Source organism: Pleurodeles waltl, chromosome 3_1 (assembly GCF_031143425.1).
Source record: "Pleurodeles waltl isolate 20211129_DDA chromosome 3_1, aPleWal1.hap1.20221129, whole genome shotgun sequence".
NCBI classification, from domain to species: Eukaryota; Metazoa; Chordata; class Amphibia; order Caudata; family Salamandridae; genus Pleurodeles; species Pleurodeles waltl.
The window spans coordinates 34120669-34136276 of record NC_090440.1 but is presented as its reverse complement, the minus strand read 5'-3'; the positions used below and the strand labels follow the sequence as shown (position 1 = coordinate 34136276).

At 44.3% G+C, this 15608-nt stretch overlaps 1 protein-coding gene across 1 annotated transcript in view; it reads right to left on the bottom strand.

Annotated features, from left to right (window-relative positions):
• Positions 1-744: 744 nt before the first annotated feature.
• The window catches only part of LOC138283734 (astacin-like metalloendopeptidase), a 34166-nt gene continuing 19302 nt past the window's right edge, over positions 745-15608 (bottom strand). The window contains exons 8-13 of the mRNA XM_069221777.1: positions 10075-10202; positions 7794-7909; positions 7410-7635; positions 6719-6837; positions 6355-6580; positions 745-1088 (exon numbers count right to left, since the gene is read on the bottom strand). Of these exons, the coding sequence (XP_069077878.1) occupies positions 1078-1088; positions 6355-6580; positions 6719-6837; positions 7410-7635; positions 7794-7909; positions 10075-10202 (826 nt within the window). The 3' untranslated portion in view covers positions 745-1077. The remainder of the gene's footprint in view (positions 1089-6354; positions 6581-6718; positions 6838-7409; positions 7636-7793; positions 7910-10074; positions 10203-15608) is intronic.

The following is a 15608-nucleotide window of genomic DNA, read 5'->3' as shown; positions in this document are numbered from 1 at the left end:
GAGATGATGACATACATTCTGCTTCTTGTATTTTTAAAATATTTTCTTTCCCATTTTCCCTGTTATTATTTTCTCTGTGTGTGCTGCATGCGTGCACTTCCTGCTAGTGCTGGAATATGGTGGATTAGCTTGGGAGAAGCTGTGTGAAGCAGCTATTAACTGCATTCATGTTGTTACACTACTGCAACGCAGTAACAAGTTAGGTTGTGCTGTTTCTTGTGTGTGTTTTATCTAATGACTCAAACTTAACTTAGACAAGAGTGGTTTTACATCACATTTCCATGCATCTATGCTTTCACAGGCAAAACTTTACAAAAACAATGACATGAAGGCAGCAAAGCTGGAGAACCTGTTAGTAATCATTGCCTGACTGAACCCCTCCACGCCGTGAGGGGTTGCATCAGTTTGCCACACCACTAGGTCCAACACTACTGTAGATTAGCCCATATGAACAGCTTTCCCATTCCCCAGTTCCGGTGTGACCCACACAAACAACAAATTAAGAAACATCACATTCCCTCAGCTTCACTCACCATTCCAGAGCATCTATAACACAACACAAACAATCATAGCATAACACATTCAAATGTAGATTCTTGTATGAATAATCGGGAAGCCTTGAAGCTGGCATCCTAGAAAGCTGACAGGAGTCTTGAACCCTCCTCTCCGCTAACCTGCCTTGCACAGAACATGATATGCAGTTTTTATTGTGTATTCTGTAAAAATATAATTCAGCCAGTCGTATTTCAGATGTGAATGCAACTTTATTTGGGTATTTCTGACACTTACATAATACAGTGACAACAGAATCCACATTCCAGGCCAGAGGCCCACATCACATGCGAGGCAATCAGAGCTCTACAGAAGAGGAAAAGCAGATATTATAAACACACTAGAGGCATTACTTCCCATTGCGGAGGCTCTACTGAAGGCAATTAAACCATGCTGAGTGTGTGCCATGTGTAATGCAACTGCTAGGAAAAGATATTTGTTCTTCAAAAACAAACTCTTCTTGTCTTGAGAGGGGGACTTCGGCAGGTCCTGTCGTCTCAGAGGCAATGTGTGCAGCATCTCTTCTTAGACTTTCACTGCAATAAAAGATTGAGATAGACATGTCAGTTGTGGAGAGGGTCAGGGTATACCTTACTGGAGATGGTGCTAAGCTGTTGTCAGAGATAGCCACCTACACAAATGACTGGTTTAGGTCTATTGCATGTAAAACATTGTTTCCTCTCAATCAGTTTAGATTTAGGCAACATTTAAGTCCTTAGTCTTACGATGACTGCAGGTTGTCGTGACCCAACCAAGCCTGCAGAAGGACTCATCTTCACCCCGTAAGTGAAGCAAGTGTCTACAGACCCGCACAGGTTCTTCTGCTTGCCACAGCCTCACTGATGGGGAACGTACTCCTTTGCAACCAAGGTGTTTCCTGTTCTTTCCTCGAAATGTGCATCCGCTTACCCTCATTTTAAGTAAAATACCCTCCCAAGGTTCTGCTCCTCTAGGCTGTTTGCATTTGGGTCAGAATATGTTAACAAGAGAGGGAGTTTGTAAGAGGCTGATTCCTTGGATACTCGGGCCCAGACTGAAGATGCAAGAAGCACTTAAATACCAGGTTTGGCAACGACCATCCTGGAATAGGTAAATATGTGTGTAGGTCACACTACTCAGGTGACCCTTACAGCCTCTTTTAGGTCAGATAGCTGAATATGTGAGGTGCAGGGATAAAAAAGCAATTCAGTGTGTCTGATGTGATGAGATCTTAGACTCTAGACTCACTGTGACATCCATCTCATTTTTAGACTTGGAGCTATAACTCTTGATTTTTCGATTCAGGGATACAGATCTCCTATTTCTAGTTGTGGTACTGTAATCCTCAAGTTTAGGCTTTGTGCTGCATCCTCAATTCTAGACCTGTTGGTATAACCTTTTTTTAAATTCTCGACTCAGTGCTGTAGCTGTCTGAATTCTAGTCTCCGGTCTACAAACGTGTTACTCCTGGACTCTGTGTTATGCACCTCTTTTAGTTTTCATGCTATAACCCTCTTAACTCGCGACTCAGTGATTTAACTCTTCTGCCTCTAAATTCAGGGACATACCCTTATTGCTTCTACAGTCAGTGTTATACCCATCCCAGCCATGGCCTGTGATCTTTAGTCATCACTTTCTGGTGTAGGAGGCTTGGACTCATGACAGGTGAAGTCATTCTGTGGAGAAGGAAGTGGCTAATGCAGAAGAGCAGGAATGCTCAGTTTTCCCAGCTAATGAGAGCCAAAGAAAAGGGCTAAAATTGATCAGCCCAAGGCATTAGTCAGTGGACAAGTGAAGGAAGAGGTAAAGCAATACTGAGTTAGGCCTAGGCCGAGTTTATGGAGTTCCACTCACCAGAATTCCATGCAGTTAATTTAAAACTCAGAGGCGGAGTTCCGTGAGCTGTGGAGTGGCCTCCTCTCCTGAATGTGCCCAATCTCAAAAGCACTAAGCAGGGGTGGGCCTGGTTAGTGAGGTCCGACCATGCTTAGCGCTTCTGAGATCAGGCACATCCAGGAGAGGGCCGTAGGCAGTGAAAGCTGCCATTTCAGGCCTCCTGTACACTGGCCAGTCCTGTGTGCACTGCACATGGGGCAGGCCAGTGCACAAGAGGCCTGAAATGGCACCTTCCTTTAGCTGCCTACGGCCCCGTCCTAAATTCAGAATTCATCATCATACAGTAGGTTTATCAAGTTCTTCTTTTGCAGGTTGGTCGAGGTTATCAGTGGGTACATTGTGCCAGCTGGAGAAGTTGAGGTGGCTCCTGGTTCCGGTGGGAGCAGTTGGAAAAGAACTCTATAGCTGACGCAGGGCCACTGTGGGGGACACTTGGAAAAGCACTGCACAGGTAAGTTTAAATTTGAATCCTGGGGGTCCCATTAGAGGGTCAAGGACACAAGGGGAGGGGGGCCCTTAGGGCACATCTGGTTCTTCAGTGCAGGGCACAGGGAGGCTGGGTGCAGAGTGAATCGGTGATCCAAGAGCTCTACACAAGAATGTCCTCAGAAGCAAGAGGTAAGTCGGTTCAAGGGTTGATTTCAGGACAACGGGAGCACTCTGGTGGGAGGTCCAGGTTGTTTCTGAAGTCCCTCAACTGGGGGTTCCTTCTGGTCCTTTTACAGTCCTAGGTGGCCTGTTTTTCAGGATGTCCGAAGCTACATGACCAATACTCAGGCTATTGGTGTGATTCAGCTGCTAGAGGGTGCAGTGCCACCAAACGTGGCACACTGGCAGGGTTTGTTCTAGCAGTCATTGGGGTGAAGTTTGATCTAGCTGCTGCATCCTGTTCTGGAGTTAGCATCCAAAAGTGGGTCTCACTGGATTTAGAGTGGTACCTCTGCTCTGGAGGGAGTTCTCTGGCAATGTGTGAAGTCTGGAGGTCCTCTGTGGTTTTTAAAAGGTTTTCTAGTGGTCCAGTGGCTCCTCAGCAGTGATTGTCAGGTCCTGGGTGCAGCAGGCAGGGTTTGGAGCATTTTCTTGGTGCAGCAGGTCCATGGTTCTCGTGCCTTGGATCTTCTTGGTGATGGTCTTCTTCTGCCTGTTAAATATGAGTTCTTGGTCTAGGGATGCACTATAAATATTGTATTTAGTAGGCATTTTAGGTGTAACCTTGTAGTGGCCAGTGGGCCATCTATCTTATCAATCAACAATCAGTGATTTCTAAAGCGTGGCTAATCAAATGTAGGGTCTCAAGGCGCTGTTTACCAACATGCTGCTTAGTTGAAGAGCCACGTCTTGAGGTCCTACCATGAGGACCATAGGGTGGCTACACCCACTAAGTGACCATTCCTAGTGGGCAGAGGTTACTTCCATACACCTGAATGGCTATTTTATTTCCATCCAAGATGGAGGAAAATGGAATGGAGATTCCACCTCACATGCACCCCCTCAGGGGTGGTGCATGCCAGGTAGGGACACTCCTCCTATCCTTTGTATGACTTTCCCGCCGTTGCTCCCACCAAAAGTGGGATTTTGACACCTTCACCCAAGAAGGGCTTTGTTCTGCATCCCAGAGAGCAGGGTTCCTCACCTCAGGGGTGCAAATTTGTATCTGGCGGTGGCAGGCTGGCCAGCACCAGTCAACAACCATGTCAGGGCAGTTAGCTTTTGTAGGGGCCCCCTGGGTACATTTTATAATAAATCCAACACTTTTACCAGTTTAGATTTCTCATTCTGAGTTGTTTGATACCAAACAACCAGGGGTTCAGAGTGACCATCATGTAGCTCTGAAACTCGTATTGACCAGTGTCCAGCACATGTGGTAAAATGGCTGCTCTGTTCACTATGTCTTAGGTTTAGCAAGGACACAGTGGGGGCATATTGCTCATGCAGCCATGCCCTCACATATAGTATGGTGCACCATGCCTTTGGCTGGAACTTCTGACAGAGGGGTGCCTTACCCATAGTGCATGCAGTGTATAGTGGACAGGACACAGAGGCAGTGTACCATGTCAAGTTTGTGTTTTAGGTTTGCATAAGTGCACTCAGCCTGCAATGGTAGGACTGGGTGCATCTGGATGCATTGCCATAGAGGGTGCCACAATCAGTGCTGCTGCCCTCAGGGGCCTACACTTGGTACCCCTTACCCTGGGTACCTAGGTACCATTTACTAGGGACTTATAGTGACAGCTAAAGGTGATGCCTATTGTGCCAATGAATCACAACAGTTTAGGGAAAGAGCTCTGGCCCAGGGAACCTCGTTAGCAGGGGCCAAGGAACTAACAACCTCTAGGCCACATCACATACCAGGGAAAAAGAGGGGGGCTAACCATGTCAAAATGAGGTATTTTCTTACACTCCTACTCTTATCCGCAGGGCATGTCTTGCTATTACAGACCCAGCCAACTGTTTGCCTCAAGTATCAAGTCCAAAGTACAAGTTATGCTACTTCAGGGTATTGCTAGAAAGAGAGAGACAAGTGAGAGAGGTGGCTTGCGGGCATGCTGTGAGAAGAATGAAGGACATTTGGTGGAGTATGTAAGAAGACTGAAGAGTAAGGCTTTGCTGCAAAATATTGTCATCATCATCTTTGCTGAAACCCTAATGAGACATGTTAGGGCAGTGTGAGCTCCCTAGTAACTAAATGCAAGACAAAGTGATTTGGAAGAGGAGTAAAGTGTGTTGAATCACCATCCACTGCTATAGGTGCACCTGAAATATTGCTTTATAGCCTCTTAATATTTACATTGCATCAAAATAGTAACATTCATGTTGATATTTCAGTTTCCTGGTTTGGGAATAAATAGTTAGTTGCTACAATGTTGTGTCTAGGCGACATTCCCTGGTGGATAGAGGTTGTTTTCCCTTCTTTTTCTTGCCCCAATATATTCAAACCCTTGAATAGTCTCCATGGGGATTTACAGCTCCAAGTATACATGTCGAAGTTCAGATAAGAGCATCTCAGTTGTGATTAAATATTCCATCTGCAAGATGGCTAACTTTGTGATTATAAAGTGGTCTTTAACTTGTAGCCCACACATGATGAGTATCTTGATAATGGATGTTTTGGAACTTTAAAGTGAAAATGAGTTGTGGTTAGTGAGAGGAGGAATGCAAACAAGTGCCACATTCACTTCCTTGGAGTTTATGCATAGCAGACACACTGCTGCACAGTCACTTGATAGTGCTTCAAGCCTCCACTGAGAAGAAACAGACAGTAGCCAGATGTGTGCAAAAGAGGCCAGGAAGAATATGATGGAGCCTCGTTCATGGTTCATGGTTCTTGTGAATGGGTGAGCATGTCCCAATGTCTTGGAACATGCTCCTTGAAGACCCTGGCCTGCACTTTTGTCATCAGAGCTCTAGTTAAAGGGGTATTTTTTGTGATGACTAGAAGGAGGACCAGGGTTGGTCAGAAGTTGTGGTCCATCGTTCGCAAAGATTCATTGTCCTTTGTGCTAAAATATTTCTTGTGAGTTCTGGTGATCTCTGGATCTGATTTTAAACCCCACTTGAATATGGTATGATGGGTGTAAGGTGAGATTCCAGTGGCCATACCTCCTATTGTAAAGGCCGGTTTATCTGTGGGAGTTTGAACCAGTGATTCTTGTATCATTTTTATTCAAACAACAATAATGTTGTCCTTTATTTTTGTGGATTACCAAAGTTTGGTAAAGTCACACAAGTAGCAAATCAAACTCATTACTGGTACATGAGTACCTTCTGTGGTAATTGTTGGTTAGCTTGGTCTGTTTTTTTGCAGTTCTAAATCTTCCTAAAACATTGCTAAATGAAGCATATAATACAGTAAAATAAAATACAGTACAACATACTGGAACTGAGCACAACTTAGTACATCAAAATGTCTTGCAAGCCTCAGCTTACCAAAGGTGTAGGTAGCCCGGAAGCCTTTCCTCTGATCCGAACGGTCACTGTGGAACTGGAGCAGCAATGAGTTCCCACTGGACACCACTGGTGGGATAGGACCAGATCCACAATATCGGCCAATCAGTGGGGCACTGTTTGTGGGGCCATTGAAGATGACTAGGTAGTCTAAGCGGCAGACGGACAAGTGGGGCTCCAAGTCAAAATCAGTGAACGTCAATGAAATCTACAATATGAGACAAAAAAGAAAAGAAAAGCGGAGTTTTAGTCAGGAGTAATGTTGGGTCATCACAATCTTCTACCACTTGACGTGGTATCATAGGCTTCTACGTTGCAATAGTAGAGAGTGTGTTGTGCGACTCACCTTGTTCCCTAATGGGGCTGATATGTAGTAGTCACAGTCCAAGCTGGCTGGGTAATTCTGAGGATAGTTTTCTGATGTGACTGTCCCTGGTGAAGTGCTGTAAGCATGGCCACAAACAACTAGGAGGTAAAGAGAGACACACCGTTAAACATCCAGAAACCTCTTCGTGCAATCACCAGCTACCTTCCATGAGCACGGTACACTCCAAATAATTTAGCAACATGCAGCGATGAATCACTAGTGTGTGTTAGGAGTGCAATCATTCATTGTTCCTATTTTTGAACAGGATTAAAGACTGCGCAGTGATGTTTGGTGTCAGCAGTGGCAGACCTTGGCTGCTCTCAATAGGGGTTGTATGTCAAACAAAAGTACTGTCTGACATTTATATTGTGTCTTGAATATTGTTTACCAAAATATCATGTGATTGAGTAGAGATTTTCGATTATGAACTCCAAAGTGGCAATATTTTTGTAACTCCATTAAGACACAATATAAAATATTCTGAGAGATATTTTGGTATCATATTTGGTATCAATCTGTTCATCCAATAGAAACATTTTTTTGAGTGCTATGACAATGTGTTTAAAGTGATTCAATAATTACTCTATGAAGATGGCATATGCTGGTGTGCCATCCAAGCGGCCAATCAGCTAATGACTACAGAGAGATAAAAACAAAGAAGGGCTCCTACTGTTCTGGTAGTAGGCATTAAAGCCGCTGGCAGAGATGGCTCCATTGGTAACAAACTGCAGCAGCATTATATTCTTTGACGACACCACTGGGGGCACACTTCCTCTCCCACAGGTTCTGTTCAGTAAGACAGGGGAGTCTTTGGTCATCCCATCATAAATCATGACATAATCAGCCTCACAGTTTGGAGAGGACTCAATATCGAAGGCGGTAAATGTTAGCAGAATCTGGAAGACAAGGCAGAGAAAAGTGGCTTGACACCAGGGCACTCTCCTTGAGCCTTCCACATCAAAAGAGTCTTTCAAACCAAAGGTGCAACCTCCAGTGTCTGATAACTTAATGGACAAAGCACTCTGAACCAACAAAGATCTTTCTGCAGACTTACCTGTACGGCATTTGCTAAAATCAGATATGAACAATCAGTATTGCTTGGGTACTGTGAAGGGTAATTGGTAGAGTTCAGAAATCCGTAGCCCGCCCTGGAGATAGTGCTGCACATATCTGAAAGGGCAAATGAAGAAAAGGCACCTTCAATGAGCAGGTCTGTTCAGGCTTCTTTACTACTGGAAGAAGCAGGAAAACACACATAACTTTGTACATTTACAATTTCCGATGTAGATACTTCAGATAGAGCCCATAAAACACTACCATCCACTACAGGGCAGCAGGAGAATCTACACTCTGTAGAAATACATAAGAAACTCAGATAAAGGTCCTATGGTCGGGATGCAGCACTTGAGGTGGTTACAGGAGAGGTCGTTGAGCTCACCCAGAGTGGATGGTGCTGCAATTAAACAATAGGAGAAGAAGCTGAGATTACAAGAAGGGCAAAGCAGTCAAATGTTATGATAAAAGAGAATACTGCAAAAAATGGAAGGTGAAAATGTTCAGATCACATGAGAAGAGAGAAACCTTGGAAACAATCTGATGCATGTATGCTGGGTTAATATGCAGATGAGGATGTGGGGCTCACATGGTGAGGACGATCCTGAGATCACATGCAGGGTTTCATGCTGGGATAATACAGAGACCAGAAAGAATATACAGGACACTTATATCACATGTCAAAGGGAATGGTAAGATCACATGAACACCAGGAAGCTGGAATGACATGGGGGAGAGGGTGCTGGGATCAAATGCAAACGAAGATGCCAGAATCAGATGGAGGAGTAAATAAGAGATCAATGGAGAACAGGATTGTCAAATCACATGTAGGAGAGGCTGGCAGGATTTTAAGGTGAACAGGGGGTATACTGAGATCACTTAAAGAACAGGATGTTTGAATAAACTGAATGGTGGAATCTCATGGAGGAGACAATGCTGAGAGCACATGGAAGAGAATATACCGAGGCCACTTAAAGAACAATATGCTAGGATCACTTCAAAGACGGGATGGTGGAATCTAATGGAGGACATAATGCTCATTTTATATTGTGCACAAATAGAAGAGGATACATGGAGAAAAGAATTCTGAAGTAACCTGGAAAACAGAGAGGAGAAAATGCAGGAATCACTAGATGAGAGTATATTAGAACTGCTGGGAAGAGGGGCTGTGAGAATGACACAAGAAGAGAGAAAGATTAGTTCATGATTATGAGAGAATGCTGGGGTCATGTGAAGGGTGGGATGCTGAACTCGGATCATGGGATCACATGGTGTAAATGATGCTGGGCTCACATGGCACACATGGAGAATAGCATGATGTTGTCACACAGAAGACAGGATTAGCAGAGAGAATTCTATGATAAAGAGAGGTCACATGAAGGAGAGAATATTTAGATCATAGGAGAGAAAGGGATAATGAGATAACAAGGGGATGGAGATCCTGGGACCAGCTGACAGGAGTGGATGGTGGGATCACATAGAGCACATAGAGCAGAGGCAATTACAATCACGTCAAGAATGGAACGCTGGTACTGGAGAGGATGGTAATATCAAATGAGCGGAAGGGATGCCGATGCTCCATGAGAGAGGAGGATGATGAGCTCACATGAATGAGAGAATGCTGGGATCCCAAGAACGGATGCTATGATTATGTGAATCGGGTAATGCTGGGATCTTGTGAAGGAGTTGCAAGATGCAAGTGCAAGATGCTGGGATAAAGTGGAGAAGGTGGAAAAAATAATGTGGACAGACAGGAGAAGATAATATTGGGATTACATGAATTAAAGGAACCTGGGATCACACGGGAGAGAGGTTGCTGAGGGGATATTGGCATCACTTAGGTGGAGAGGATACAGGAATGAGACAGGTGGGGAGGTATCAGGGGTCCCAATAACACAGGAAAGAATTAAAGGTGTAGTTAATGACATAACATGAGGATGAGTATTACAAAAAAGGTGAGGATTCTGGGATTCCGTGAACAAAGATGTTTTGATCCCATAGAGGAGATGATGCTGAGATTAAAAGATGGCAAGGGAGGTCATAGATCATTTTTTGATTAAGTCTGATCATAAAGAGGAGAGGATGCTGAAATCACACAAAGGTAATTATTCTGAGCTGTGATGGGAGGGATGCATAGTAAATAGGAATGCAGGAATCTATTCCTCTATGGGACTGGTGGATACCACTCAAAGCAGAAGGAATGACCCTGGGATGCCATAGGACGAAAGGATTGTAAAGCTAATACCAAGTATCAAAAATTGTTTTAAAACACTGCTACTTACCACAGTTGTACAGCCGGTTGATTTTAGCAAGATCCAGATTGCTCAGACCAACTGACTGCCCAATGTCTGCATTCAGATTTTTTATGGGGATGATTGTCGCCTGTCCGGAGGTGTTACTATATGCATACCTAGGGGAATAAAGGCACATTCACTATACTCTCATCATCAAAGTTCTTAGATTCAGTATTCAGGTTGGTGTTCCGCTATAGGCTTGGGTCTGGTTGGTTGTGATTTTTCAGAAAAATCAGACATATTGTAATATTCGAGTCACCAGCTTGACCGCATCCAGCCTCTCATTCGTCCCCTGGCTCCGTTGCCCTTCTTGTGTTAGAGTAGACCAAATTTCTATAAAATGGTGCAAACCTTTTGGCTCCAAATGTACCAAGTTTTCAAAGGTGGTTATATCACCCTAAATTTTGAGTGTGGCTAATATACTTCTAATTTATAGTTAATCCATCTATCATCATCTTGACTGGTGGGGTGTTTTTTTATCTGAGCATTGCCTTTTTCACAAAGTAGTTTTTGAAATATTAAAGAAAAACAAATTTGTATATATAGGGACGCGAAGGATCCACGAATCCGGCTGATCTCGTGCTGGGATCTGATTGGTTGCCAACACTAGGAAGTGTTGGCAGCCATCTTGGACTGAGCTTCAGCCGAGTAATGACATGAATGACAAATGAAATGCTCCAGGGGCCGCCACCTTCATGGGGCTGAGTTTAAATAATGAAGGGTGTCAGTTACGGCCGGCCGGCCCTGGGGACCACCACCTCCCCAGGGCTATTTAAGTTGGAGGGGGCCACCCCTCAGGGTCCGCTCCTGCTATGCCCCCGGGATGCCCAACCCAGGGACTTAGCTGTTTGCTTTGACTTGGTGGTAGCTGAGAAATGATGTTGTCACAGATGTCATGAGATACATATAAAACCTAGGGCCGTTTTTATACTTTTTGGCACACAACTGCGCCAACGCAGTTGTGCATCAAAAAATTTAACGCCGACTAACGCCATTCCAAAGCGCCATGCGGGCGCCTTATTTATGGAATGACGTTAGCCGGCGGAGCTGCCTGGTGTGCGTCCAAAAAAATGACTTACACCAGGCAGCGCCGGCGTAGGGGAAAATGGAGCTTGGGCGTCAAAAAATGGGGCAAGTCAGGCTGAGGCAAAATTTTCACCTCAACCCGATTTGCGCCATTTTTTTTTACTCCCAACCCCATTTAAATGACTCCTGTCTTAGCAAAGACATGAGTCATGCCCCCTTGCCCAATGGCCATGCCCAGGGGACTTCTGTCCCCTGGGCATGGTCATTGGGCATAGTGGCATGTAGGGGGGCACAAATCAGGCCCCCCTATGCCACATGATAAAATAAAATAAAATACTTACCTGAATTTACCTTATGTTCCCTGGGATGGGTCCCTCCATCCTTGGGTGTCCTCCTGGGGTGGGCCAGTGTGGCAGGGGGTGTCCCTGGGGGCATGGGAGGGCACCTCTGGGCTCCTTCCGAGCCCACAGGTCCCTTAACGCCTGCCCTGACCAGGCGTTAAAAAATGACGCTAAAGCGGCTGGACGTCATTTTTTTTGACCCGCCCACTCCCGGGCGTCATTTTGGCCCGGGAGTGTAAATACAGCGCACATGCCTCGGAGTAATTTTTTAGACGGGAACGCCTACCTTGCATGTCATTAACGCAAGGAAGGTGTCCACGCTAAAAAATGACGCAAACTCCAAGATCTTTGGCGCTAGATGGCTCTAACGCCAAAGTATAAATATGGAGTTAGTTTTGCGTCGGATTTGCGTAAAAAGAAGACGCAAATCCGGCGCAAACAGAGTATAAATATGCCCCCTAGTGTTAGTTGCCGCTAGGTAGTTATAGTTAGGACCATGTTTCCATACAAAACACGATTTTTGACTTGCCTATATCTTTGGCACAGTTTGACGAATCTTCACAAGATTTTTCAAAAATAGGGTCCCCGTGATTCTTGTTGGACATGGAAAATTTAGGGTTGATCTGTCAAGCGGGGGCCGAGAAAAACGGGGAGGTAAAAAAAGTTGTGTTTCCTATGTTAATTCCCTTAGGACCTTCAGGCACGTCTACAGCCCGAACCACTGGACGGAATTAAAACAAATTTGACAGAAAGTTAGCTTTTTGCACACAGATTACGCTTTCGCTTATTTGCTGTAAATCCGTCCATTCATTTTTTCAAAGATATTAAAGAGGGAATACATTTGTATATCTCTGGCTACGACGACTTCACAAAAACAGACAAACTCATGCAGGGAAATGCACAGCTCTCATCGGCTGCCAACACTTCAAACCAGGAAGTGTTAGCAGCCATCTTGGGACTCGGCTTCAGTTGAGTCCCACTAAAAAAGTTACAAAAAAACAAGGGGTCAGGGTTGAGTCTCCCAAAACAACTGAAAATCACTTGTTATAGTTACTGTTATCTCAAGTAACTATAACTCATGCTCTAAATTATTTTATAACTTCTGTCCTCTTTGATACATCACTGATAATATCAATGTATTATTTGCAGTAAACATTTTTATAAAAAAACTGTGCATGACAGTGGGGTGAGTTATAGTTACCTTAGTGCCGGAGTTATAGTTACTTGAGTTACTTGAGGTGAATTTCTATGGTTTTGCACGTTTAAAATGTGGGCCTAACTATAACGTCGCTGTAACCTTTGTTTTTTTTTCAATACATGCATATATATATATTTATATATATATATTTTATATATATAGATATATATAGATATATATATCTACATATATATATATATATGGAATTAGGTCACAAGATTTTATCTGACATTGAAAAACACCTAAAAATTCACTGAAAAAGCACGAAGGTTAAAGGACATTATAATTAGGTGTTGTAAAATGATAATCACACAGTTAAAAAGAAATGTCACTAAAATTCACCAGCTTTTAGTTTATTGAGCTGTTAGAACATTCACCCACCATGCACTGCTTATGGCCTCACATGTGACATCAATCATGACATGTTAAATGACAAAATTGATGATATGACTATTGACATCTCTATGACATCATTGATTACTTCTCAGGGCCACGCTGGTCCTGCGAGAATACTGTTCAGTATTGTTTTCCCATTTGAGAAAGGCTGTGGGGGTTTCTCTGAGTCCCCACAGAAGAGGCAAGGGGTCAGGGTGTCCATATCATGCACCCTTTTATTTTTCAAACCAGTTCAGGACCTGTGTCCTGTAATAGCGGCTGCAGTATTTTCTTCATGTTCCTGTCCACTAGATTGCTCTGTTATGTGGTACTTGTACCGGTCCTGTGGGACCAAATAAGCGACAGGAAAATAAAGGCCCTCATTACAACCCTGGTGGTCCAAGACCGCCAGGGCTGTTTTGGCTGAAGCATCGCCAACAGGCTGGCGGTGCTTCAGAGGGGAGTACGGGGCCGGCGGTTTCCCGCCAAATTTGCCCCGGCGGTGATAATCTGCCAGGGCTGCGCTGCTTGCAGCGCTGCCCAGGGGATTACGAGTCCCCGACCGCCAGCCTTTTCCTGGTGATTTGAACCACCAGGGAAAGGCTGGCGGTACAGGGAGTCGCAGGGGCCCCCTGACAGGGCCCTATGCAGCTTTTCACTGTCTGCTATGCAGACAGTGAAAAGCCGGATGGGTGCAACTGCACCCGTCGCACGGCCGCAACACCGCCGACTCCATTTGGAGCCGGCTCCTATGTTGCAGCCAAGATCCCCGCTGGTCCGGCGGGCGGAAACCAGGTTTCCGCCCGCCGGCCCAGTGGGGATCTCATGATGACCGGGGCAGGGGTGTGGCTGCATTGGCGTCCGCCCGGCGGTTAGATCTGCCGCCCGCCAAGGTCATAATGAGGGCCAAAGTCTCTTTACCAATCAGATCGCTGTTTTTAAATTTGTTTTTGTTCCTTGTAAGTGAGCATGTAGGACTCCTTGATACAGCTCACACTGTGGTCACACCTCCATCTAGGGTTCCAAATTGCGAGACAGAGAACATGCACTAAATGTATAAGGTTAAAAAGCATGAGAAAACAGCCACCAGACCCTTCTTTCAACTGGTAGCAACAACGTCTCAGACTCCCCTGTGACATGTATTAAATTTATGAGGTTGGAAAGTATGAGGAAACAGCCTCCAGACCCTTCTTTCAACTGAGAGCAACAATGTCTCAGACTCTCCTTTTGAAAACTACCACCTTCATGCACTTTTTATGGCCTCACATGTGACACCAATCATGATATGTTAAATGACATAATTGATGATATGACTAATGACATCTCAAATTATAAATTGATGACTTTAAATTACATCATTGATGACTATCTCTGATGAAGAAGACATACTCACAATGATTACATCAATAAAACCCTCCAATTACTTTAATGATCCTCTGCCCACAAAGCACATCAAAGACCTTAGTTCTTCCATACTCCCCCTATGGACGAAGATTGTCAGTGCATCGCTCTCCCAGGGCACAATTCCCAATTGCCTAAAGATAGGACAGGCCACCCCTATAAAAAAAACAACTGTGGAACAGTCAACCCACATTGAACAATTTCACCTCCTAGACCTAGACCATTGTCAATCTGACTTCAGATCTGGACATAACACTCAAACCGCTCTGACACTCGCTGACGGTGCACTAAGATTCCTAGATCTGAACCAAACTTGTCTACTTATACTTCTTGATCTCTCTTCTGCGTTTGATACGGTTAAACATGACAGATTGATTGACTTCCTTGATAGACGATGGGGCTATCTGGTCCTGTTTTAAACTGGTTTGCTTCATTCCTACAAAATGGAGCTCAGAGAATCAAAGTCAACCAAACACTGTCAGACATCAGACCGGTCACAATTGGAGTTCCCCAAGGATCCACACTCTCACCCATGTTACTCAACATGTACATGGAACCTCTTACTAAATTTTCAATATCTCAAACATACACTACCATATACCCGCAGTTGATACACAGTTACATTTGAAAATCACGTGACCTATTGATATCAAAATGCTCAACTACAGCCTCTTGAAATCTTAACAATGGCTGATCTATAATCACCTCATGGTCAACAACCTCCAAAGTGAAGTCCTTCTGATCGCCCCCCATAGTCACCTTGCCCTGTTGGAAGAATGCCCCAAACAACTCACAGCTCTTAAATATTCCCCTCATATTATCTTTAGGCATACCAAATATCTGAATATGCAAGATCATATCAGTGCATCCACCAGGTGTGCAAAAAAACATTTAAACACTAAGGAAAACCAAACCCTTCCTGCCCCTTGATGACTTTAAGCTAGCGGTGCAATCCCTAGTAATTTCACGATTAGATTACGGAAGTGCTACTCTAGCTGGCTCCGCTAAATACACCACATTGCTCTAGTCCTAAAATATCTAAAAAGGCTCCCGTTTGAAGCAGTAATCCGATTGAAGATTGCCTGCATGATTCACAAGGCCCTTCACTATAACACCACTGTCTACCTGGACAAAGAATTCAAACTTTCTTGGGGTAGTCGCTCATTAAGAAACACAAACTC